The sequence below is a fragment of the Ananas comosus genome, linkage group 4 (assembly GCF_001540865.1).
Source record: "Ananas comosus cultivar F153 linkage group 4, ASM154086v1, whole genome shotgun sequence".
NCBI lineage: Eukaryota > Viridiplantae > Streptophyta > Magnoliopsida > Poales > Bromeliaceae > Ananas > Ananas comosus.
In genome coordinates, this window is record NC_033624.1 from 12,302,010 (window position 1) to 12,329,185 (window position 27,176).

Genomic DNA, 27,176 nt, shown 5'->3' on the forward strand with positions numbered 1-27,176 from the left:
CAAACCAAACACAACATAAAACTTACTTCACTACAATAAAACTAAGCTATAGCGACACTTTTTAGTGTTCCTAAAATCTAAAAAAAGTGTTGCTGGCAAAAAAACCGACACTAAAAATAGTGTCGCTATATGTGCAGTCCCTAGGGTATATAGCAACACATAATAAAGTGTCGGTATATCCCAAATAAGTGCTGCAGTTTAGTGACACTTTTTTTTGCTTTTAGTGACACACATAAGTGTCCCTAATTTTTTTTTAAAAAGTATTATTTTTTTTATATAGTGACACTTTATAAGTGTCCCATTGTCATTCAATATATAATATTTTATTTAAACATCTATTCTAGTATTAAACTTTAGTTAAACTAATCTCATGTACATTAAATCGATGAGACTAAAAAAAAAGAATCAACAAAGTTCCTTAAATTCTCGTTAAAATGATAAAACTAAAATCAAATATCTATACGTTACAACAATAATATACACTCATATGTTGTAGTACTTATAACAAATTAAACTCTCTAACTAAAAAAAATATAAAAAATCAAAAATTGTTTGATAACAAAAATTAAAAAGTGCATAAACGAATTTTGATCGGCCCCACGACTATATACTTGAACCTGCACATTGAAAAACATTTGAATTAATTCAAATTTTTGCAATATCCTTGATTTGCCAAAGCATTAAAAAAAAAAAGAGACTTGTTGAAATTCTGTCACATGCATCTATTAACAAAGTGTACACAATTGTTGCAGAACTTGAACTATAACGGAGCTTCGAAATAGACTTGTCATTGTTTGTCGGCACCCCCCCAATATTTTTTCTTTCCCTTTTGATTTGTGTTATTTCTACTAAATTGGTTGGGGGTTAAGTTAAACATAACTATCAGTTAACTACCTAATACTAATTGTCAACAAATCCCACAATTTTGACAAACAGAACTTGTAAAGCCACTCAAATTAATCAAATCACCATTAAACCTAACAAACTTGCCACAATTCAACACGCAAAGGAAACAAATTAATCAAAACAAATGAAAGTTGCGGAGGATGTGCGTACATTCAGGATAATTACGGATATATATTGGGGGGTGGCACATTTCTATAGATTTGTTGGATAATATTTATGTAATATTCTAGAATAACCTAGTTTGACCAGAATAATTATAAGTTCTGACGAACGTCTTACATATTCTTTAGCTATAAGAGGATAAATCCAATTATCCCTCATTTGTCCCACCCAAACAAATTTACATCATAATCAAATTAGTATTTTAAGAAAAAAAGGCACAGATCAAACTAACGATAGCAACTCAATGAAGTGATTGTTCCAATAGAACATATCAACCTATGTTATCATGGTGTTGGAGGAATAGATCAAACTAATTGCAAACAAAATCTAGAGAAAAGAAATTACTTTTTCCCTACCTCAGTTAATGCTGAATGGATACTTTCCCTCTAGGCATCTAAGTGGCCACTTAATGCTGAATGGATATTTGGGCTTTGATTATTTTTTTTAAAAAAAATTGAATATATATGGGACACTTGTACAAAAGTGTTTTTAAAATGTGTCGCTATAACCTAGTTTTGTTATAGTGCTTTTCTTCAAAAAATTTTTCTATTCAAATTTTTGTTTCATAGTTTTACGTGAAATCAAACTGCCTCCTACCTGAATTTAATGGTTTTATTTGCCAATGAAGAAAATTACGATTCAAGCGAAACAGGAAGAGTTTTTTTTTTTTTTTCAAGTTGGCCGCACATTTCATATAATCGGATATAATTTATTAATATAATACTATAGATAACAAGCAATGATTGGATTGGTATTAGAAAAGTACCCACTAAAACAAATTTACTAAATACAAAGTCATAAAACACAAACTTGCAGAAGAGTAAACAATATGACCAGCAAACATCAACACATTTTCTTAATTTTGGCCATTGTATTGATTGCCAATTTTTTTTTTTTCTTCCACTTGAGACGAATGTAATTAGTAGTGCAATATTCCAAAACAAAAGGCTATGGGAGTTCCGCAGCGTATCTGATGAAGTCTAGATCATCATCGTCCATGGGATCCGACCAGTAGAAGTCTAGACATTTTACGTATGTTAAGCGCTCCGCGAGAATTCGTGGAACAGATGGTCAAGCAGAGTCATAGGAATTTGCCAAGTGCACAATCTTGAGATTCGGAAATGCGCCGTGTGGGAGAGAAGATAGCAGCAGCTCACTATTAGCGCACAAATAAAGCTGCTCGACTGACGGAAAAGGCGAGGGCAGTTCTTTCAGTTTTGGGCAGTCTAGTAGCCACAACTCGGACAGACGAGGAAAAGATTGTTGCGCAGCTGATGCTTCACACCACTCCTCCAACTCTGGCATGTGTTCTAGTTTCAATCTCTCCAATACTGGGAATGCACCATCACCTGTACCGTAGAACTCTGAGCCCAGGCTCTTGACTGCTAGGAGAGCAACGAGATGCAGGACTTTAAGAGCAGGCAACTGGCCGAGCGGCAGAAGAGACTTGACGGCAGGAAGCTTCTCTAGATAAAGGATCTCAAGGTTATGCAATTGACTTGTTCTTGGGAGGGTCTCACATCTGAAACAAGAAGATAAGTAAAGCTCAACAAGATTTGGAAGACTGGACTCCAACCATTTTGGAAAATTTTTGCCCGGGTAGCGACATATCTTAAGTAGGGTCAAATTTTCATGCGGTCGGAGGCCGTCGAGGACTTGTTCGGCTACCGCAAGTGCATTGATCAGACCTTGTCTGCTTCTTCCTTCTACGTCAGTGCGCACGCAAGCTTCCATCTGCTTCTTGTAAGTATCCAGGTCCCATGCCAACCCTAGTGAGTGAAGACCATCCATTTCTATTAAGTTAGCCTCTCTAGCCTGCTGAAAATTCTTCACATTTTCTAGGCTAGTAATGCCTAGGACGCCTTCAAGGTTAAGTCTGTTGAGCTCCTTGAGGCCACATTCGCTCTTTTCGCAAAGGTCAAAGAGCAGTAGTTCTCGAAAATAGCTTCCCTGTGCAAGTCTAGCTGGCATGCGCGTTAATTTATGGCAATGACTCGTGCAAAGACATGTGAGGCTTTCCGTGTTTTTCTTGTTCTCCGGGAGCTCGCGTAGAAAGTAACAATGTCTTAGATTAATTGATCGAAGATCTGAGAGGCAACATATGCTTTCGGGCAACTTTTTTATTCTGGTAGATGTGAGGTTTAAGGTTTGCAAACTCTTTAAAAGACCAACGGAATTTGGTAGGGAGACAAAGCTTGTGCAACATTCAAGATTCAGTGTTAGTAGATTGGAGAGATTACCAATGGAGTCTGGTAATTCTTTTAAAAATCGACATCCTTGCAAGTCCAAAACTTGCAGATTCTGCAAGAAACCAATAGATTGTGGCAGTGTTTCAAGGTTTGTGTATGACAAATTGAGATACCTTAGGTGTCTAAGATTACTAATTGAATTTGGCAATTCTTTGATTGGGTAGTATTTAAGATAAAGTGCTCTTAGAAGCTTCATACTAGAGAAAACAGTTTGAAGAATCTTCAGCATCATATCTTCCTTTCCTATCTGCATAAAAGGATGTGATTTGAGGAAGTAAAAGGTTCTCAACTTTTTGGCTTTATTGAGAATCTCTAAAACCGATGGTATTATCTCTATTGTGCATATAAATGATGAATAACGTGTCGAAGGATATATATCTCTTCTGTTGACAGCTTTGGCGATGCTTGAACATTCTTCACCTGAAACAAATTGAGCAAGATCATGAACAAGGTCATGTATCACAACGGCACCTATCATATGCGTAGGTTCCTCAAAAAGTGATCTCGATAATAGCTCTTCGATATATTGGTAACCCACATCTTCCAATTCCACGCTCTCGGTGAGTGACCGAACAAATCCTTCAGCAATCCAAAGTTGGATCAGGTCCTTAGCTATTATAATGGTATCCTTTGGAAATATGGAGCAATATGCAAAACATTGTTTCAAGTGCGACGGCAAATGATTATAACTCAACCTTAGAGCTGGTAAAATCCCATTCTCTTCTAACTTCCAACTTTCATTGTTTCGAACAGCCAGCCACTCACTTTCCCTTCTCTTAGAGCGCATCAAGCTACCTAAAACCTTCGCTGCGAGCGGGACACCGCCACATTTTTTCACAATCTCCTTTCCAATGGTAACTAAGTTTGCGGTCTTCTCATTAGCACCTATCCCAAATGCTCTTCTCTCAAACAACAACCAACAATCATCCTCGGATAAAGTCTTCAAAAAGTGTGGCTCTACCGTGGCCATTAGTAAGGCAACTCTACTACTACGACCGGTCACTATAACTTTAGTTGCGGTGGCACCAATAGTTAGCAAAGTCCTAAATATGTCCCATTTCTCGCAATTTTCATTCCATACATCATCCAGCACAAGCAAAAATCTCTTTTTCTCAAGCTCCTGTTTTAGCTTAGACTGCATCGCTGCCATACTTGTGAGATCGCAAGCTTTTCCTGTTGTATGCTCTATTATTGATCTGGCAAGCCTTTTATGGTCAAAATCATCCGAAACACACACCCATATTCTCTTCTCAAAGTGATCGCTTATTTGTTGATCATTGTAAACTATTTGTGCAAGTGTCGTCTTACCGAGCCCTCCCATCCCAACAATTGCTATGATCCCCAGATCACCACCAGATGTGTCCACAAGAAATTTGATGATCTTTTTCTTATCTTCATCCCTACCGTAAAATTCCGATTCAATTACGAAAGAGCTAGTTTCTTCTCTCCCCACATTCTCTTGCCTACAGCATGTTACTACAGATCTCTCTTGCAAATGAAACTTAGATCTCTCCTCCGCAAGCTCATCTAGTCTCTCCCTAATCTCTCTAATCTCCCTACCAATCTTTAATTGAGAAATAATTGAGGTAGGAAATGATAGCACTTTACTTACCGTTTCCTTCATCCAGCTAGTAGTACTGCTTTCCGGATCAGTTAAACTCCTCTTCCGGTTCTTGGCGAAGTCCTCATCCAGCAGATCGTCGATATCATAGGCCACATCTTTGAGGCGTCGCAGCCACCCTCTGAGAGCTCTCTCCTGCACTTGCCTCCCCTCCGCATCCTCGAGCACGTCGCGGATGGCGGAGAGGGTGCCCTCCATCTTCTTCATCTCGGCGCCGACGTCCATTAGCTGACAAAACTCATTTGTGATTCGGTCTCTCAGTCTGTCCAGCATTGAGTTTAGGATGTCCGAAGCCACTACGTTTGCCATTTTCTCTTTGATGATTCTTTTCTTTTCGTATCAATCAATCAATTAAAAATTATCTGTTTCAATGCAATATATAAAACTGCAATAGTTATGTTGAATGACGTTAAGATGATTAAATATCTGACGAATGAATGAACGTCCGCGGTAGAAGAACAGGACTAAACGAAAGGTGCAGAGGATGACCAATTTTTTGCAGTGAAAAAGACTTTGACTGGAGGATCCTTGAATGTTGGTGGGTGATTGGCGTGAGGATATACAAAGTCAGAAATGGGAGGCGAAAGGCCAAATATCATTCTCATGTTGACCTTTTCTACTTGCGTACTATTTCTGCAATATTTTGATTTGGACTTTCTCTAAGACTCTGTCCGTGGTTCCAAAACCAAAGTTTTAGAAAATAACTCTTATCATTTCAAAAATAAGAAATATTCTGATATAAGTTAGAACAACAGTAATTGTATTTGGATGTGCTCTGACGAGGGTAAAAATGTGTGTGGACTCCTCAACTGTAGAACATTTTAGCATTGACCTCTCAACTCCAAACTTTTGTTTTTTTTTGTTTGACACTCTTTCGACTTCTAATATTTTTTAAAATTTTTTTTCTTTTGTTAAATTTAAAATCTTTGTTAAATTTAATAGTTCAATTAATATTGGCAATTAATTAATTTAACTTTACTTGCTATCAAATGGTATAAGTTATTAAATTTAATAAATTATTAGTAAAGTTAATAAACTTTTGAATTTGTTTGATTAAAGTTATTTGATTCGAAAAACCAGGGAAAATTAAGAATGGCCTATAGTTGAGTACATGGGATCTCCATACATTCTTTGTTTTTCCGGAGCAGCTTAATTATTCTTAGTTACTGTGGGAAAAAATTTTAAATATAATATTGCTGGTGATATGGCATCCCTAACCAGTCATATAGCTCCCTTTGGGTTCATCCGTCCCATTGTCATTATTAGAAAAATATTTTTATTATATTTTTCTCTAAAAAAGGAAGATGTGTTTAGCTAATTATTAATAATGTAGTATAAGTGTGACACAGTAGACTTCCTCATTACTGTAGAGCCAACAATAATAATTGTCCTATTCATTCAGATTTCAAACACTCCCGCTTCTGCCATTCCTTTCGTAACTTTCAGTCCATTTCTTGCAAAAGAAGAGCAAAAACTCTCGCACGTGTCGTGTGACCAGCAAATTTGGGCGGGAATGTGAGAACAAAATTTATAAGAGTAATGCCACCCATAAACCCAAAAAGGGATTTATATCATATATCCCATTTATCTAATAGAGTAAACTATTTTATTTGTTATATAATTTAATAAATAAAATAATCTCACCCATTAGATCGGTGGGTATATATCATACACTCCAAAATAAAGTGTATAAAGAATTTACTAATTTCTAAACACACATTTATATCTATACCATGGTAAGGTTACGAAAACTCGGAATTTTATATAAGTTCGAATCACAAGGTGGTTAACCAATATTAAACTGGTATGATTTCATTTATGGATGGATATAAAAAATAAAATTCGACTAATTCGATTTGAGGTATGATTTTTATCTGCGCCCTACCAGGTTCCAAACACAAACCAATTTTATAATATATAATATATAAAAATTTAAATTTGTGCTTTGAAAATTTCAAATGATATGTTTTGAAATTTGATAGAGAGATATAGTCGCTTTCGGGTTTGGATTATCATGTTTGGTTTTGGATTTTGATTTTTTGTCGGGTTTTCGGTTTTGGTTATAGAGTTTTAAAATTCGACTGCTTCAGATTTGTCTCCAGGTTTCGATTTTTGCTGTGCAGTTCAGATTTGAATTTTGGAAAACCAGTCCCAAGTCCCACCAATTGGCATCCCTAATACCACCACCCCTGCCCCTTTCTTTGGTACTTAGATATTTATTAATTCAAAACTTAAAATATATATAAATAATTTAAATAAAAGAGATCTTCTATATAATTTTCTAATACTACCAAAATTAATAGTGCATTAAATAATTTTATTCAATTTATATAATTCTATTGCCCTTTTTATAAGAAATTTATTCTGCAAACTCATTTTTGTATAGTTTCACAGCTGAATTTACAGCTAAATTCAATAGTAATCCTAATAATAGGATCCATTAAAGACAATTATAAAGTGCAAGGGGCATTAATATAATATTTAATGCAGAGGGTAAACGAGACACGACGTAAAATCCAATGGGCCTTTTTGCTATTTGACCAATTATTTTAGTGTGAATTAAATGAGCGGTTTTATTTTTCAATTTCTAAGAAATTTCTTAGTTAAATGTTTGTCCGGTGGAAATGGAGTGGAAGTGAAGAGGGGAGAAATCGTCTTCGCTATAAAAGATTATTTTTATTATTTGGTTCGTCTTAAAACATATACGATCGAAATTCGAGTTAATCTGAAACGACGTAATTGATTTCGACCCATCGTGGGTCAAAATTAATTACGGTAAAAATATATGAAGAAAATATAAAAAAAAAATAATATACTAGGTAAAAACAATTATATTTAAAAATATTTAATTATGATACTTATTACTCTTTTATTTAGTTGGCATATTTAAAATATGATAAAAATTGATTAGTTAAGTTTTAATATTTTCGTTATTTAGTTTGTAAAATTAAAATAGATAAAAATTTATTAATTAAGTATTAATTTTTTTTACATTAATTTTATTTTAGTATTACTATAATTTATGTATAAAAAAATAATTTAGTTATTTTAAATTAAATTTTAATTACATAAAATATAATTATATTATTTTATTTATTAAATTATTTATTATTTATATATAAATTATAGTCTTATATCATACACTTTCTACCAAACAAACAATAGAACTAATAAAATTTTATTTTAATAACTACGAAATAAACAACGAAAAAGAAGTAGTTTTAACTGAACTCCACTTCAACTCAAAGTTCAATTTCGATGAAATAAACATTCTATTTGTTTGATTCCATATAAAATAACCTCGAAAAGAAATTTTTAATTGAAAAGTAGAATTCCAATATTTATTTGCGCGTAAATTTTTTTTTTTACATGTATGGTGAAAAAGGGGGGTTTTTGTTTTCCGCTCTAAACCAAGAGAAAAATGAAAACCTCGTCGGAAGAAAACGCGGCGTGGGAGGGGAAGTGGGCACGAAGTACAGTCGACCTCCTGGACCGTAAGAGAGAGGTCCACCGTGAACCTATTTCTCTCCCCCACTCTTTTTCTTTTATATATACATATTAAAAATTGTATTTTATTTTTAATATAAATATAGTATTATAGAATATTGTATTTATAAATATATAATAATTTATTTTATAGTATTAAATATATATTATTATATATTATATTTCATACTTAATTAGGAATTAATTTCGTACAGATCCCTGTAAATATAGTGAATAATAAATATATTTCTACAAAGTTTAATTTTTATATATTATCCCTACAAAAGTTCTCATATTTTCAAATTAAAATTTATATATAAATTTAAAATTTAAAAATTAATTATTTATGATGGCTTGCTTTCAGTTTGGCACTTTCTTTGTATGGTGAAATTGATTGCTTTCTTTGCACAATAAAAAATTGAATTTGACTTGAATTTAGAATTTACTGTTTTGATATTAAGTTAAATATTATAAAATATTCTGGAATGCGCGATGGTGTGGCGACGTCGCACCGAGATACCGTTTCCCTCACTTGTATGCTGCCGCGCATCACAAACACCTCGCTGTCGCAACCTGGTTTCGACGTTTCGCTGCGCGACCAAACTTGGGTCATTCTGTACCACTTGGAATCCATGAACAAGACGAACTACACCGACTTGAGATATTGATCCACAACGTCACTTTATCGGCTGAGGATGACACCCCCTCATGGCGCTGGTTGAACTCCGGTACGTTTACCGTTCGAAGCGCATACAATTTCCTTATGTTTGATGGAGTCAATGCTTCAAAAACTGTTTTCCTCTGGCGTCTTAAAATCCCTCTTAGAATCAAATTGTTCATTTGGCTAGCTGCACGAAACAGACTTCTCACGGCCGAATTTCTTGCAAAGCGGGGCTGGCACGGCCCCTCAATATGCCCTCTCTGTTGCAGGGAGGTAGAGACACTCAACCACTTGTTCTTCCTATGCCCTTACGCCAAGTCACTTTGGAACCGACTGCTTCGCCGACCGCTGCTGCTCCAAATGTTGACGTCTGACTACGCTGCTGAGTTAGCCGACCGCTGGAGCAGAGCTAGAAATCTACTCTCTGGCCAATTCAAGGACCATTTCGACCTCCTCTTCACGGCTTCATGCTGGGAATTATGGAATGAACGAAATAAGAGACTATTCGAAGATCAACTCAAGCAGCCTACCTTCCGGAGCCAAAACATTCTCTGCACGGTGCGATCATGGAAAGCCGCACTCGGGGACATGGACAGCATCTAGGAGTGTGCGCTTTTTGGGGTTTTTTGGGGCTTTGATTTTGATTTTTGGTTTTTTTGGTTTCTGGGTTCCTGCTCCTAGATCTTGATTGCGATCAACCCATGCTGTTCTTGCCGTTCTGTTTTTTCGCCTTACTAGACTGCTCCTATACTCTCAGTTCTGACTTTGTTAAAATAGGGTATACCCCTGTTTAATCAAAAAATATTATAAAATATTTTTTTTTCTTTAAAAACTTAAAAACTACCCTATAACAGTATTTTTAATATTAATATTCAACAATATCAATTATCTATTTGCTCTAAAAATTCATATATCTCAAAAAGGCCAAGATAATTGGATAACTTATTATATTTGAATTTAAATTGGATAAAGAAAATAGTAGAATACATAAGTGATTTTAATGGTTTTATTTGCAGGAGAAGAAAATTACTTTGCAGGCGAAACTGCAACAGTTTTTTTTTTTTTTTTTTTTTTTTTGGCCGAACATTTCATATAATCGGATATAATTAATATAACACTATATATATAACGAGCAATGATTGGACTGGTATTAGAAAAGTACCCACTAAAACAAATTTACTAAATACAAAGTCATAAAATACAAACTTGCAGAAGAATAAACGTTATGACCGTTCAAACATCAACACATTTTCTAATTTCTTTTATGGTCATTGTATTGATTGCCATTTCTTCTTTTTTTTTTTGTTTTTTCTTGAGACGAATGTAAGCAGTGCAGTATTCCAAAACATAAGGCTACGGGAGTTCCGAAATGCATCTGATGAAGTCTAGATCATCATCGTCCATGGGATCCCACCAGTGGAAGTCCAGACATTTTACATATGTTAAGCGCTCCACGAGAAATCGTGGAACAGATGGTCGAGCAGGGTCATAGGAATTTGCCAAGTGCACAATCTTGAGACTTGGAAATGCGCCACGTGGGAGAGAAGACAGCAGCAGCTCACTATTAGCGCACAAATACAGCTGCTCGACGGACGGAAAAGACGAGGGCAGTTCTTTCAATTTTGGGCAGTCTAGCAGCATCAACTCGGACAGACGAGGAAATGATCGTTGTTGTGCAGCTGACGCTGCACACCACTCCTCCAACTCGGGCATGTGTTCAAGTCTCAACTTCTCCAATACTGGGAATGCACCATCACCTGTACCGTAGAACTCTGAGCCCAGGCTCTTGACTGCTAGGAGAGCAACGAGATGCAGGACTTTAAGAGCAGGCAACTGCCCGAGCGGTGGAAGAGACTTGACGGCAGGAAGCTTCTCGAGATAAAGGATCTCAAGGTTATGCAACTGACTTATTCTTGGGAGGGTCTCACATCTGAAACAAGAAAATACGTAAAGATGAACAAGATTTGGAAGACTTGACTCCAACCATTTCGGAAAAATTTTGCCTGGGTAGCGAAATATCCTCAATATGGTCAAATTTTCATGCGGTTTGAGGCCGTCAAGGACTTCTTCGGCTACCGTAAGTGCATTGATCAAACCTTGCCTGCTTCTTCCTTCGACGTCAGTGTGCATGCATGCTTCCATATGCTTCTTGTAAGTACCTAGCTCCCATGTTAATGATAGTATATTAAGGCCATCCATTTCTATTAAGTTAGCCTCTCGAGCCTGCTGGAAATTCTTCACATTTTCCAGGCCAGTAATCAATAGGATGCCTTGATGATTAAGTCTGCTGAGCTCCTTGAGGCCGCACTCGCTTTTTTCACAAAGATCAAAGAGCAGTAGTTCTCGAAAGTAGCTTGGCTGTGTAAGTCCAGCGGGCATGCGCGTTAATTTATGGCAATGACCTGTGTGAAAACATGTGAGGCCTTCCGCGTTCTCCTTGTTCTCCGGCAACTCGCGTACAAAGAAACAGCCTGTTAGATTAATTGATCGAAGATTTGAGAGGCAACGTACGCTTTCAGGCAGCTTTTTTATTCTAGTATATGCGAGGTTTAAGGTTTGCAAACTCTTTAAATGACCAATGGAAGCTGGTAGGGAAATAAAGCTTGTGCAGTATTCAAGATTCAGTGTTAGTATATTGGAGAGATTACCAATGGAGTCTGGTAATTCTTTTAAAAATCGACATCCTTGCAGGCTCAAAACTTGTAGATTATGTAGGAAACCAATAGATTGTGGCAGTGTTTCAAGGTTTGTGCTTGACAAATTGAGATACCTTAGGTGTCTAAGGTTACTAATTGAATTGGGCAATTCTTTGATGGGGTAGTATTTAAGATAAAGTGCTCTTAGAAGCTTCATACTAGAGAAAACAGTTTGAAGAATCTTCTGCATCATATCTGCCCTTCCTATCTGCACAAAAGGATGTGATTTGAGGAAGTATAAGGTTCTCAACTTTTTGGCTTTATTGAGGATCTCTAAAACCGATGGTATTATCTCTATTGAGTAGATAAATGATGAATAGCGTGTTACAGGATATATGTCTCTCTTATTGACAGCTTTGACGATGCTTGAACATTCTTCACCTGAAACAAATTGAGCGAGATTATGAACAAGATCATGTATAACGACGGCACCTATCATATGCCTAGGTTCCTCGAAAAGTGATTTCGATAATAGCTCTTCGATGTATTGGTAACCCACGTCTTCCAATTCAACACTCTCGGTGAGTGACCGAACAAATCCTTCAGCAATCCAAAGTTGGATCAAGTCCTTAGCTATTATAACTGTATCCTTTGGAAATATGGAGCAATACGCAAAGCATTGCTTCAAGTGCGACGGCAAATGATTATAACTCAACCTTAGAGCTGGTAAAATCCCATTCTCTTCTAACTTCCAACTTTCATTATCCCGAACAGCCAGCCACTCACTTTCCCTTCTCTTAGAGCGCATCAAGCTACCTAAAACCTTCGCTGCCAGTGGGACACCGCCACATTTTTTCACAATCTCCTTTCCAATGGTAACTAAGTTTGCGGTCTTCACAGAAGCACCTATCCCAAATGCTCTTCTCTCAAACAACAACCAACAATCATCCTCGGATAAAGTCTTCAAAAAGTGTGGGTCTACCGTGGCCATTAGTGAGGCAATTTTGACACTACGGGTGGTCACTATAACTTTACTTGCAGTGGCACCAATAGTTAACAAAGTCCTAAATATGTCCCATTTCTCGTAATTTTCATTCCATACATCATCCAGCACGAGCAAAAATCTCTTTTTCTCAAGCTCCTGTTTTAGCTTAGACTGCATCGCTGCCATGCTTGTGAGATCACACGCTTTTCCCGTTGTATGCTCGATTATTGATCTAACAAGCCTTTTATGGTCAAAATCATCCGAAACACACACCCATATTCTCTTCTCAAAGTGATCGCTTATTTGTTGATCATTGTAAACTATTTGTGCGAGTGTCGTCTTACCGAGCCCTCCCATCCCAACAATTGCTATGATCCCGAGATCACCTCCAGATGTGTCCACAAGAAATTTGATGATCTTTTTCTTATCTTCATCCCTACCGTAAAATTCCGATTCAATTACGAAAGAGCTAGTTTCTTCTCTCCCCACATTCTCTTGCCTACAGCATGTTACTACAGATCTCTCTTGCAAATGAAACTTAGATCTCTCCTCTGCAAGCTCATCTAGTCTCTCCCTAATCTCTCTAATCTCCCTACCAATCTTTAACTGAGAAATAATTGAGCTAGGTAATGATAACAGGTTACTCACCGTTCCCATCATCCAGCTAGTAGTACTGCTTTCCGGATCGGTTAAACTCCTCTTCCGGTTCTTGGCCAAGTCCTCGTCCAGCAGATCGTCAATATCGTAGGCCACATCTTTGAGGCGTCGTAGCCACCCTCTGAGAGCTCTCTCCTGCACTTGCCTCCCCTCCGCATCCTCGAGCACGTCGCGGATGGCGGAGAGGGTGCCCGCCAGCTTCTTCAGCTCAGTGCCGACGTCCATTAGCTGACCAAACTCGTTTGTGATTCGGTCCCTCAGTCTGTCCAGCAGTGAGTTCAGGACGTCCGAAGCCACTACGTCTGCCATTTTCTCTTTGATGATTCTTTTCTTTTCGTATCAATCGATCAATTAAAATGTACCTGTTTTAGTGTAATATATAAAACTACAATAGTCAAATTGAATGACATTAAGATGCATAAATATCTGCCGAATGAATGAACGTACACGGTAGAAGAACAGGACTAAACAAAAGGAACAGAGGAGACGAATTTTGTGCTGTGAAAAAGACTTTGACTTGTGGATCCTAGCATGTCCGTGGGTGATTGGCCTGAGAAAATAAAAAGTCATACATAATTAAAGAAGAAAAATGGAAGGCGCAACATCATCATTCTTGCAAGAAAAATAAAAGGGAGGGCAAAGGTCATTCTCAGGTTGACCAAATCAACCGGCGTACTCTTTCTGCAATATTTTGATGATGACTTTCTTTAATACTATGGGCCTGTGTGGCCTAGTTTCTGAAAAAGTGATTTCTGAAAAAGTGATTTTGGTTTGAAGAAGTGATTTTGGTTAAAAGCTGTAGAGTGTTTGGCTGAATTTAGATAAAAGTGTTTTTTCTGAAGTGATTTTGAAAAGCTGTTTGGCAATATTTTTTTTGATATTTGCATAAATTAATATTTTTGTTAAATTTTATTTTAAAATAATATAAAATCTAAATTTAAATTTGAATAAAATTAAAATTTTTAAATTTCAAAATAATTTAAAATTTTAAAATTTTAAAATTTAAAATATGATATTTTAATTTAAAAAATAATTTAAAATTTTAAAATTTTAAAATTTAAAATAATTATAAAATTTAAAATTTAAAAATATATATTTAAATTTAAATTTTTAAATTTTTAAAATTTAAAATTTAAATATTTAAAATTTAAAATTTAAAATTTGAATATTTAAAATTTGAATATTTAAAACTTAAATTTTAAAATTTAAAATTTAAAATTTTAAAAATTTGATATTTATAATTTAAAGATTAAAAATTATAATTTGAAATTTGAAATTTGAATTTAAATTTGAAGTTTTAATCCAAAATCAGAATCAGATTTCAAGAGGCAGCTTTTTTCTGGTTCTAATTTTGGAGCTTTCAAAATCAGTTTTCTTATTCTAAAAAGCAGAATTAGATTTTAAAAGTGAGTTGTAAACGCTCTATTAAGCAGCAAATCACTTTTCAGCCCAAAGGCGCTTTTTAAAAGCTAGGCCAAACACCCCTATATTTGGCTGGAAAGCTAAATTTTAGAAAATAATAAGGAATATTTTCTCACCATCCTTCAAAATAAGTCTAATATCATAAATACTCCTATAAAAATTAAAATATCATAAATAATCTTCCAAAAGAGAGAGGATCTGTCAAAAAATAATTTTCACACTAACTTACCGTCAATTTTGAGTAAATGGCAAATAAAATATATTATATAAAAATTTAAATTTGTGCATTGAAAATTTCAAATGATATGTTTTGAAATTTGATAAAGAAAATAGCTGCTTTCAGGTTCGGATTTTCATGTTTGGTTTCAGATTTTGATTTTTTATCGGGATTTGAATTTGTAAAACCAGTCCCGACCATTGGCATCCCTAATACCACCAGGTCCACCACTCCTGCCCCGTTGTTTGGTACTTAGAAAAAAGAGATTTATTAATTCAAAACTTAAAAAAATATATAAATAATTTAAATAAAAGAGATCTTCTATATATATATTTTTTAATACTATCAAAATTAATAGTGCGTGCATTGACTAATTTTATTCAATTTATATAATTCTATGGCCTTTTTTATAAGCAATTTATTCTGTAAACTTATTTTTTAAAAGTTTTACAGCCGAATTTTCAGCTAAATTCAATAATAATTCTAATAGTAGGATCCATTAAAGATAATTATGATAAGGTGCAGCGGACAATTAATATAATTTTTGATGCAGAGGGTAAATGAGACAAGACGTAAAATGCAATGGACCTTTTTGTTATTTAGCCAATTACTTTAGTGTGAATTAAGCGACTGGTTTTATTTTTCAATTTCCAATAAATTACTTTAGTTAGATATTGCACATGCCTTCACTGAACTCACTGAGAAGGTGAACTAGTGCACGGCCTGTTTGGATTAGGGGTGGCAAACCAGTTCGCTATTCGCGAGCCGGCTCGTGTTCAGCTCGAAATAAACTCAAGATCGAGTCAATCGTTTAGTAAACAAGCCGAACACGAGCTGAATTTTTCAACTCGTTTAATAAACAAGCTGAATACGAGCTGGGGTCAGCTCGTTCATGTTCGGCTCGATAACCGCTCAAATACATATATTTTATATTTATATAATTTATATTATATAAATAAATAAATAATTATATATATAATATAAATTTTTATTATTTAATTTTTAATCCAACCTAAATATAAACTCCAACTTAATTATAAAAATGCCCATGTATATGTAAAGTTTCAACCATTAGATCAAAGCTTGATGAATACGATCTCATAAATTTATTTTTTATATATATAATTTTTAATCCTTTTAACTTATTGTTGGTGAGCCAGGTCATGTTCTGCTCATTTAGCTCATGCGAACACGAGCCGGCCCAGCTCGCTCGTATTCGGCTAGTTGACACTCCTAGTTTGGATGAAGAGTATAATTTAATGCCTACAGTGACATGCATACTGTTCATTTCTCAGAAATTAGAAATCTTGTATATAGAATACAACATCCTAAATAAAAAAAATCATAACTATTAGCATTTTGAAAGAACCTCAAGGATTTTTGTTTTTTTACATTGCAGTTACCAAAAAAAAAAAAAATCTGGATAGCGCGTAAGTTATTACTGACAATTTATTCAAATAGTCAAATAAGGAATTACATACACGATAGTTTCCTCCCATGAACAAGAGATAGAATAAGTCACATAAAATCTTAATTCACATTTACTCGAATATCAATTACCTATTTTCATAAATAAAAATTTTCATATATCTCAATAAGGCCCCCAAAAAAACATGGAATTATTATTAAATTTAAATTCAAATTGGAATAAGAAGTAGTGGAATACAGAATTGGATTTTTTTTTTTTTTATTTTTTTTTTTTGAAAGGAAGGTATAAGCGCAAATGCAAAAAATATTAACAAGTGACAACAAATAGGTTCAGCATTTGAAATACAAAATAGGGTGACGAAGAGAAAGAAGTAAAGAAGGAAAAAAAAAATAGAAATAAGCTATTAACTATTTACGGAGGCTCGCTTTTTTTAGGATTTTCTTGTTAAATTAAATTTGATGGTTTTACTTGCGCAAGAAGAAAATTGAGATACGGGCCAAACTACAAGAGAGTTTTCTTATATAATTGCGCATAATTAAGAGACCACAATCCATGCAATTACTTGTATGTAATATTTAACTTCGAAGATGATCAGCAGTTGCACTGGTATGTCAAAAGCACTTCAATAAATTTACTAAACACAAAATTCGTCTCACATATAAACTTGCAAAGAACAAACATAAGAATGGACATTAAGACCCGCAAACATCAACACTTGATTTTCTTAATTTTTTTAAGTGCCAGTGTATTGATTGCAATACCTTTCTTCATTTTTTTGCTTGTTGAGACGAATATTAGTGCAATATTCCCAAAACAAAATTGCTACGGGAGCCCCGCAACACTTCTGATGAAGTTTAAATCATCAGCATCCATGGGATTGCTCCAGTCGATGCCCCGACATTCTTGGAATGTTAAGCGCTCGGCGAGAACTCGCGGAACAGGCGATTGAGTCTCATCGAAATTTTCTAAGTACACATTCTTGAGATTTGGAAATGCGCCAGTTGGGATAGAAGATAGCAGCAGCTCATTGTTAGCACACAAATGCAGCACTTGGACGGATGGAAAAGATGAGGGCAGTACTTTCAGTTTTGGACAGTCTTCTAGGCTCAACCAGTACAAACGAGGAAACGATTGTTGCCCTGACACTTCACACCATTCCTCCAACCCAGTCATGTATTCTAGTTCCAAGCACCCCAATTCTGGGAATGCACAATCACCGGTACCATAGAACTCTAAGCCCAGGCTCTTGACTGCAGAGAGAGATCTGATATATAGGTAGATAAGAGAAGGCAACTGCCCGAGCGACGGAAGACGCTCGACAGCAGGAAGCATGCAGAGATGAAGGAACTTAAGGTTACGCAATTGACTTATTTCTGGGAGGATCTTGCATCTGAAACAAGAGTTCAATTGAAGATGAACAAGATTTGGAAGGCTCAACTCCAACCATTTTGGAAAAATTTTGCCCGGGTAATGAAATATCTCCAATTGGATCAAATTTTCGTGTGGTTGCAGGACCTCGAGAACTTTCTCGGCTTGTGCAAGTGCTTTGATTACATCTTGCCTACTTTTTCCTTGTTGGTCGGTGTGCACGCAGGCTTTCATTTGCTTCTTGTAAGTATCCAGGTCCCATGACAACGTTAGTGACTTAAGACCATCCTTTTCTATTAAGTTAGCCTCCCTAGCCTGTTGGAAACGCTTCACATTTTCCAGCTTACTAATACGCAGTTCCCCTTCAAGATTAAGCCCGTTGAGCTCCCTGAGGCCACACTCGCTCTTTTCACTAAGCACAAAGAGCGGTAGTTCTCGAAGGCGGCTTAGCCGTCCTATTCCAGATGGCATGCCTGTTAATTTATAACAATTACCTGTGTGAAGATTTGTGAGGCTTGTCATGTCTTTCGTGTTCTCCGGGAGCTCGAGTAGAGAGCTACAGCCTTGTAGATTAATTGATCGAAGACCTGAGAGGCAGCATAAGCTTTCAGGCAACTTCTCTATTTCGGTATATCCGAGGTTTAAGGTCTGCAAACTCTTTAAATGACCAATGGAAGTTGGTAGGGAAACAAATCTCACACAACTCTCGAGGTTCAATGTTAACAGGTCGGAGAGGTTACCAACGGAGTGTGGCAATTCTTTTAAAAATCGACATCCTTGCAGGTTCAAAAAATGTAGATTCTGCAAGAAACCAATAGATTGTGGCAGTGTTTCAAGGTCTGTGTATGACAAATTGAGATACCTTAGGTGTCTAAGATTACTAATTGAAATTGGTAATACTTTGATCGGGTAGCGGCTGAGATGAAGTGCTCTTAGAAGCTTCATACTAGAGAAAACAATTTGAAGAATCTTCAGCATCATATCTTCCTCTTCTATCTGCACATCAGGATGTGACCTAAGGAAGTAAAAGGTTCTCAACTTTTTAGCTTTATTGAGGATCTCCAAAGTCGATGGTGTTGCCTCTTTTGTGTAGATAAATGATGAATAACGTGTCATAGGATGAATGTCTCTTCTATTACCAGTTATGTCGATGCTTGAACATTCTTCACCTGAAGTAGATTGGGCGAGATCATGAACTAGGTCATGAATTTTGATATTGTTTGACCATATGGTACTTCTCTCGGAAAGTGATCTTGCTAATAGCTCTCGCAAATACTGGAAACCCACCTCTTCCAATTTCACGCTCTTATTAGATGACTGAATGAAACCTTCAGCAATCCAAAGTTCTACCAGAGTCGCATCTTCTACAATAGTATCCTTTGGAAAAATGGAGCAATACGCAAAGCATCGCTTCAAGTGTGAGGGCAAATGCTTGTAACTCAACCTTAGGGCTGGTAAAATATCATTCTCTTCTGACTTCCAACTATCATTGTCTCGGACAGCCAGCCATTCACTTTCCGTTCTCTTAGAACGCATCAAGCTACCCAAAACCTTTGCTGCCAGCGGGACACCGCCACATTTTCTCACAACTTCCTTTCCAATGGTAACCAAGTTTGGCGTCTTCTCGCAAGCACCTATCCCAAATGCTCTTCTCTCAAACAACAACCAACAATCATCATCGGATAAAGTCTTCAAAAAGTGTGGCTCCACCGTGGTTAGTATTGAGGCAACTCCACTACTACGGGTGGTCACTATAATTTTACTTCCCGTGGCACCAATAGTTAGCAAAGTCCTAAATTTGTCCCATTTCTCATAACTTTCACTCCATACATCATCCAGCACGAGCAAAAATCTCTTTTTCTCAAGCTCTTGTCTTAGTTTAGACCCCATCGACGCCATGCTTGTGAGATCGCAAGCATTTCCCGTTATATGCTCTATTATTGATCTGACAAGTCTTTTAGGATCAAAATCATTAGAAACACATACCCATATTTTCTTCTCAAAGTGGTTGCTTATTTGTTGATCATTATAGACTAATTGCGCGAGCGTCGTCTTACCGACCCCTCCCATCCCAACAATTGCTATAACCCCGAGATCACCTCCAGACGTGTCCACAAGATATTCAATGATCTCTTTCTTATCTTCTTCCCTACCAAAAACTTCCGATTCAAGTACGAAAGAGCTAGTTTCTTCTCTCACCCCGTACTCTTGCCTACAGCACGTTAATACAAATCTCTCTCGCAAATGAAACTTAGATCTCTCCTCCGCAAGCTCATCTAGTCTCTCCCTAATCTCTCTAATCTCCCTAGCTATCTTTAACTGAGTAATAATTGAGCTAGGCAATGATAGCACTTTACTTACCGTTCGGTTCATCCAGCTACTAGTACCGCTTTCCGGATCAGTTAAACTCCTCTTCCGGTTCTTGGCCAAGTCCTCGTCCAGCAGATCGTCGATATCGTAGGCCACATCTTTGAGGCGTCGCAGCCACCCTCTGAGAGCTCTCTCCTGCACTTGCCTCCCCTCCGCATCCTCGAGCACGTCGCGGATGACGGAGAGGGTGCCCGCCAGCTTCTTCAGCTCGGCGCCGACGTCCATCAGCTGACCAAACTCGTTTGTGATTCGGTCCCTCAGTCTGTCCAGCAGCGAGTTCAGGACGTCCGAAGCCACTACGTCTGCCATTTTCTCTTTGATGATTCTATTCTTTTCGTATCAATCAATCAATTAAAAATTATCTGTTTCAATGTAATATATAAAACTGCAATAGTCAAATCGAATGAAATTAAAGACGATTAAATATCTGACGAATGAAGGAACGTCCGCGGTAGAAGAACAGGACTAAACGAAAGGAGCAGAGGAGACCAATTTTTTGCAGTGAAAATGACTTTGACTTGAGGATCCTTGCATGTTGGTGGGTGATTGGCCTGAGAATATAAAAAGTCGGAAATGGAAGGCGAAACATCATCACTCTCACAAGAAAAATAAAAGGGAAGCCAAAGGTCATTCTGAGGTTGACCTGATCTGCCTGCGTACTCTTTCTGCAATGTTTTGATTAGGACTTTCTCTAAGACGTGTGGTTCCAAAAAAAAAAGTTTAGAAAATAACTCTTGTCATTTCAAAAATAACAGATATTCAGTTAGGACAACAATAAAATTGTATTTGTATGCACTCCGATGAGGGTAAAAATGCCCCACCTCAACTAAGGAACATTTCAGCATTGACCTCTTGACTCCAAACTTTTTTTTTTGTTTGACACACTCTTTTGACTTCTAATATTTTTTTAAAAAACTTTGTAGTTCGTTAAATTTAAAATCTTCATTAAATAGTTCAATTAACTATGGCGATTAATTAATTTAATTTTACTTGCTATTAGATGATCAAACTTATTAAATTTAATAAACTATTAGTAAAGTTATTAAACTTTCTAATTTGTTTGATTAAAATGAGCAATACTTTAATACTCCGTTTTAACGTTAGTTGCTTATTTAGGGCTAAAATTTATGTGTCAAAAAAGATGACTTGCTATTCCACAACCAGTACTGTTCACCAAGTATGTGAAACTAGAGGGTTTTAGAAAAAAAAAAGAGCCAATATTGAAAAGTTTTGCATACTATAGCTTTGAATTGTGGAGAGAATAAATTTTTTATTGAATTATCGATTTTGAAAGTCGATTTTAATAACAATTTGTGATGACGTTGGGTCATAAGTTTTAGTGATTTATAATTTAAAGTTAATTTTCAAACACAAAAACTTTATGTTTAAATAGTTAATAAAATTTATTTTTTTAACTATAATATAAATTAAATCTAAATTTAAAATTTAAATTTGATTAATATTTTTGAACTTTAATGCCGTTTTTCAATATTGAATTAACAATTTGAATTTACTTTAAAACATAGAAACCTTTTATTTAAATAAATAATAAAAGTTGGGTTTGTAGGTATAATATAACTTAAATTACAATTTAAAATAAATTAATATTGTTGAACTTTGATGTTATTTTAATATTGAATTGACAATTTATATTGAAATGTATTACTCATTTAAACATAATTTTTGGCTTTTTCAAATTTTATTTAAATTTAAATTTTATTTTGATTTTAATCTACACAATTATAAATATAAAGTTTAAATCAAGTTAAATTTTAAATTTGAATTTATAAAGATTTCTCACTTATCAAATTAGCCATAACTAATTTGGTAAATAACAAAATTAAATTAGGAAACGAAAATTTGGTGGATATTATCAAATTTGGTTATTGGCTAGTGTATATTTTTCAATATTGCTTTTTACGATTGATTTTGATTGGTAACTAGCTTGTTGAGTAGGTTACTGTTATATAAAAGTCAATCTTAACCTTAAAAGACAAACAGCAGATTTAATTTGACCAGTGTATTAAAGCATTTTTTTTATTAAATTACTTGATTTGAAAAAAAAAAAAAAATTTAAAGGGTTATTAATTTTTTAAAAAAAATGAAGGGCAATTCCACAATGGCCTATAGTAGAGTGCAAAGGGTCTCCAAACATTCTATTGGATTTTTAGAATTAGTTTTTTTTTTTTTTTTAAGAAGACAACAGAGATAAGGTATTAACTATTTATGAAGTTGAATTTGATGGCTTTCCTTGCGCAAGAAGAAAATTGAGATACGAGCCAAACTGCAAGAGAGTTTTTCTTAATTGCGCATAATTAAGAGACCACAATTCATGTAATTAATTGTATACAATATTTAACATCGAAGATAACAAGCAATAGTTGTATTGGTAATTCAAAAGCACTATAATGAATTTACTAAATATGGAAGTCGTTACAAACAAACTTGCAAAGAACAGACGTAAGAATAGACATTAAAACCTGCAAACATCAACACATTTCCTTATTTTTTATGGCTAGTATATTGATTGCAATACCCTTCTTTTTTTTTTTTTGGGTTGTTGAGACGAAGAATAATAGTGCAATATTCTCAAAACAAAGTGCTACGGGAGTTCCGCAGCACTTCTGATGAAGTCTAAATCAGCATCGTCTGCGGGATTTGTCCGGACAAAGCCCCGACATTCTTGGAATGTTAAGCGCTCAGCAAGAACTTGCGGAACAGGTGGTTGAGTCTCGTCGAATTTTTTTTTTTGATTAAACAGGGGTATACCCTATTTGAGAAGAAGAGGTACAGAGTCGAGAAAGGCAAAAGAGGAAGAACCCAAAACTGGATAAAGAGGGACCAGAAAAGCTAAATAAGACCAAGCAAATCTCTACAGAGCTAGAAAAGCTAAATAAGACCAAGCAAATCTCTACAGAGCTAGAAGTCCGCACCCCGGTTTGCAGCGAGTGATCCGCAGCAACACAGTTACCAGAGCAGCCGCGGTAGTAGGAAGGATCTACGTCCCTAGCGCCTTTTGTCGCGGTAGACACGGCAGTAGTAGTATCTACGTCCCCAGCTTCCCTGAAGCCTCGTTCCACAGCCGCACTGTTGCGATAATGTTCCGGCCCAAGGCTCTATGATGGCAGAGGAGATTATCAAACAGTCAGTCGCCTATTCCGCTCGTTCCAAAGTTCCCAGCAGCATGCAGAGAAGACCACATCGAAAAGTGCCCGTTGCGGACTTGATAGAGAAATGCTAATTCGGCTCCAACGATCCCCCAGCTTCCCAGTTGAACTGGCCAATAACTGTTGAGTCCAAGTGCCGGGTCCGAGCAGGAACATCCAAAGATCTCTAGCATAGGGACAGAGGAAGAGTAGATGTTCTAGCGTTTCAGCCTCGGAAAAACAAAGGACGCAGATGGAGGGCCCATGCCAACCTCGCTTGGTGAGGAAAGAAGCAGTGAGGATTCTATTCCTTGCCGCAAGCCACAGGAAAAGCTTGACTCTGAGAGGGATCTTAAGCTTCCAGAGGAAAGCTATTGTGGAGTTGTTAACGCCGTCGTAAGTCAAGAAGGCATAAGCGCTTCGGACCGAGAACTTACCGGATTGGGTCCAGCGCCAAGAAGGAGAGTCGTCGATGTTGTCCGAGAGCAAGAACGAGCTGGTCAAAGTGGCGAGGTGTTGGAGCTCGATATGCTCTAAGAGGCCGAGGGGGGCAGGAAATCCCGTGTTTACACAACCGGCGAAGCGACTGTACCAAACTGCGATCGAGAGGTGCCTGTGCTTAGCCGCAGCAAAGAGATTAGGGAAACGATCTCTAGGGGCTAGGCCTCCACACCAGCGCGCATTCCAGAACGACGTTGCAATTCCATCACCGAGTTGGAAGTCAACGGAGGTGAGAAATGGCGCTGCAATGGAGAGAATATCGCGCCAGATGGGGCAGCAATCTGCAAGCTTGGGCGCACCCAGGGAAGGAGCCATGCGCTTGTAGTGTTTCTGCAAAAGAAGACGAACCCAGGGTAGACAGCGTGAGTTGTAGAAATTCCATAGCGTCTTCATCAATAAGGCGACATTCATGGAATGGAGATTATGAATGCCGACACCGCCATATCGCTTGGGGCGACACACTTCGTCCCATTTAACAAGGCAATGGAAGCCATTCTGGAGTATTTTCCCCCTCCAAAAAAATCCCCGGCGAATTTTATCAATGGCTTTAATAACCCAAGAAGGCAAAGCAAAGGCGGAGCAGAAGAATGTTGGAATGCTAGTGAGCGTCAAATTAAGCAGAACATGACGTCCACCTCTCGATAGCATGGCACCCTTCCAGCCGGCAAGGCGGTTGTCCACTTTTTCAATCAAGGGGAGGTAGTCAGCCTTACGAAGTTTCTTCGGGGAAAGCGGCAGGCCCAAGTAGGTAAAAGGGAAGCCATGCGTGGAACACCCAAAGATATCTGTCAGGGCTGAGGTTTGAGCATCAGATAGATTGATAGGGATGATGGCGCTTTTCTGATAGTTAATCTTCAGGCCAGAGTATTCGGAGAAGGCGTCGAGAATAAGTTTAATAGCCGCAGCGGACCTACAGGACCCGTCAAAGAACAGTAGTAGATCATCAGCAAATTGTAGGGTGTGAAGCTTGGCGTCACCAATTCCCAAGGCCGTTAGGGAATTCGAGGTAAAGGCTAATTGCAGCATTACCTTGAGATTTGGAAATGCACCACTTTGGATCGAAGATAGCAGCAGCTCATCGTCGGCACACAAATGCAGCCGTTCGACAGATGGAAAAGATGATGGCAGTACTGTCAGTTTTGGGCAATCCAGCAGCCTCAACCTGAGCAGACGAGGAAAAGATTGTCGCCCAGCTGGCGCGTCATGCCACTCCTCCAACTGGGGCATGTAATTTAGTTCCAAGCTCTCCAATTTTAGGAATGCACCATCACTTGCAGCATAGAATTCTGAGCCCAAACTCTTGACTGCTAGGAGAGATTCGAGATGCAGGAATATAAGAGAAGGCAGTTGTCCGAGCGGCGGAAGAGACTCGACGGCAGGAAGCTTCCTGAGATAAAGGCACATGAGGTTACGCAATTGACTAATTTTTGGGAGGGTCTTGCATCTGAAACAAGAATATAACTGAAGCTGAGCAAGATTCGGAAGACTCTGCTCCAACCATTGCGGAAATGTTTTGCCCCAGTAGCCCTGTATACGCAATTCCGTCAAATTTTCGTGTGGTTGGAGGCCCTCGAGGACATTCTCGGCTAGCGCAAGTGCTCTGAATAGATCTTGCCCGCTTCGTCCTGCAGGCTTCCATTTCCTTTTTGTAAGTATCCAGGGACCATGATAACTCTAGTGACTCAAGACCATGCTTTTCTTTTAAGTGAGCGTTCCTTGCCTGATGGAAATCCTTCACATTTTCCAACTTATTAATACATAGCTCCCCTTCAAGATTAAGTCTACTGAGCTCCGTGAGGCCACAATCACTCTTTTCGGTAAGCACAAGGAGCGGTAGTTCTCGAAGGCGGCTTAGCCGTCCTATTCCAGATGGCATGCCTGTTAATTTATAGCAATTACCGGTGTGAAGATTTGTGAGGCTTGTCATGTCTTTCATGTTCTCCGGGAGCTCGAGTAGAGAGCTACAGCCTTGTAGATTAATTGATCGAAGATCTGAGAGGCAGCATAAGCTTTCGGGCAACTTCTCTATTTCGGTATATCCGAGGTTTAAGGTCTGCAAACTCTTTAAATGACCAATGGAAGTTGGTAGGGAAACAAATCTCACGCAACTCCCGAGGTTCAATGTTAACAGGTCGGAGAGGTTACAAACGGAGTCTGGCAATTCTTTTAAAAATCGACATCCTTGCAGGTTCAAAAAATGTAGATTCTGCAAGAAACCAAGAGATTGTGGCAGTGTTTCAAGGTCTGTGTATGACAAATTGAGATACCTTAGGTGTCTAAGATTACTAACTGAAATTGGTAATACTTTGATCGGGTAGCGGCTGAGATGAAGTGCTCTTAGAAGCTTCATACTAGAGAAAACAATTTGAAGAATCTTCAGCATCATATCTTCCTCTTCTATCGGCACACCATTGCATGATTTAACAAAGTAAAAGGTTCTCAACATTTTAGCTTTATTGAGGATTTCTAAAATCAATGGTATTGCCTCTTTTTTGTCGACAAAAGATGAATAACGTGTCCTAGGATAAATGTCTCTTCTATTATTAGCTATGTCGATGCTTGAACAATCTTCACCTGAAGTAGATTGGGCGAGATCGTGAACTAGGTCATGGATCTTGATATAACTTGACCCTGTGTAATTTTTCTCAAAAAGTGATTTTGATAATAGGTCTCGCAAATATTGGTAACCCACGTCTTCCAATTTCACACTCTTATCAGGTGACAGAACGAAACCTTCAGCAATCCAAAGTTCGACCAAAGTCGCATCGTCTATAATACTACCCTTCGGAAATATGGAGCAGTACGCAAAGCATTGCTTCAAGTGTGATGGCAAATGGTTGTAACTCAACCTTAGGGCTGGAAAAATATCCTTCTCTTCTGACTTCCAACTACCATTGTCTAGGACATCCAACCACTCACTTTCTCTTCTCTTAGAACGCATCAAGCTACCTTAAACCTTTGCTGCCAGCGGGACACCGCCACATTTTCTCACAATCTCCTTTCCAGTGGTAACCAAGTTTGCCGTCCTCTCACAAGCACCATTCCCGAGTGCTATTCTTCCAAACAACTCCCAACAATGATCTTCCGATAAAGCCTTCAACAAGTGTGGCTCCACCATGGTCATCAATAAGGCAATTCTTCTATTGCGGGTGGTCACAATAACTTTACTTCTCGTAGCACCAATAGTTAGCAAAGTCCTAAATTTGTCCCAATTCTCATAATTTTCATTCCATACGTCATCCAGCACAAGCAAAAATTTCTTATTTTCAAGCTCCTGTCTTAGCTTAGACCCCATCGACGCCATGCTCGTGAGATCGCAATCATTTCCCGTTGTGTGCTCGATTATTGATCTGACAAGTC

The 27,176-nt window shown here is 37.2% G+C and overlaps 3 protein-coding genes across 3 annotated transcripts; all 3 read right to left on the reverse strand.

The window, feature by feature from the left end:
• Nucleotides 1,821-5,269, reverse strand: LOC109709111 (putative disease resistance protein RGA3). The gene has a single exon (XM_020231181.1). It carries the CDS (start codon nt 5,245-5,247, stop codon nt 2,140-2,142), a length of 3,108 nt encoding a protein of 1,035 aa, XP_020086770.1. The 5' UTR covers nt 5,248-5,269; the 3' UTR covers nt 1,821-2,139.
• On the reverse strand, nt 10,221-13,714 carry LOC109709112 (putative disease resistance protein RGA3). The gene has a single exon (XM_020231182.1). It carries the CDS (start codon nt 13,670-13,672, stop codon nt 10,439-10,441), a length of 3,234 nt encoding a protein of 1,077 aa, XP_020086771.1. The 5' UTR covers nt 13,673-13,714; the 3' UTR covers nt 10,221-10,438.
• Nucleotides 17,058-20,588, reverse strand: LOC109709287 (putative disease resistance protein RGA3). The gene has a single exon (XM_020231446.1). It carries the CDS (start codon nt 20,476-20,478, stop codon nt 17,254-17,256), a length of 3,225 nt encoding a protein of 1,074 aa, XP_020087035.1. The 5' UTR covers nt 20,479-20,588; the 3' UTR covers nt 17,058-17,253.

Excerpts from the sequence above, each read along its gene's own strand:
- LOC109709111 (XM_020231181.1), bottom strand. The coding sequence starts at position 5,247 with ATGGCAAACGTAGTGGCTTCGGACATCCTAAACTCAATGCTGGACAGA.
- LOC109709112 (XM_020231182.1), bottom strand. The coding sequence starts at position 13,672 with ATGGCAGACGTAGTGGCTTCGGACGTCCTGAACTCACTGCTGGACAGA.
- LOC109709287 (XM_020231446.1), bottom strand. The coding sequence starts at position 20,478 with ATGGCAGACGTAGTGGCTTCGGACGTCCTGAACTCGCTGCTGGACAGA.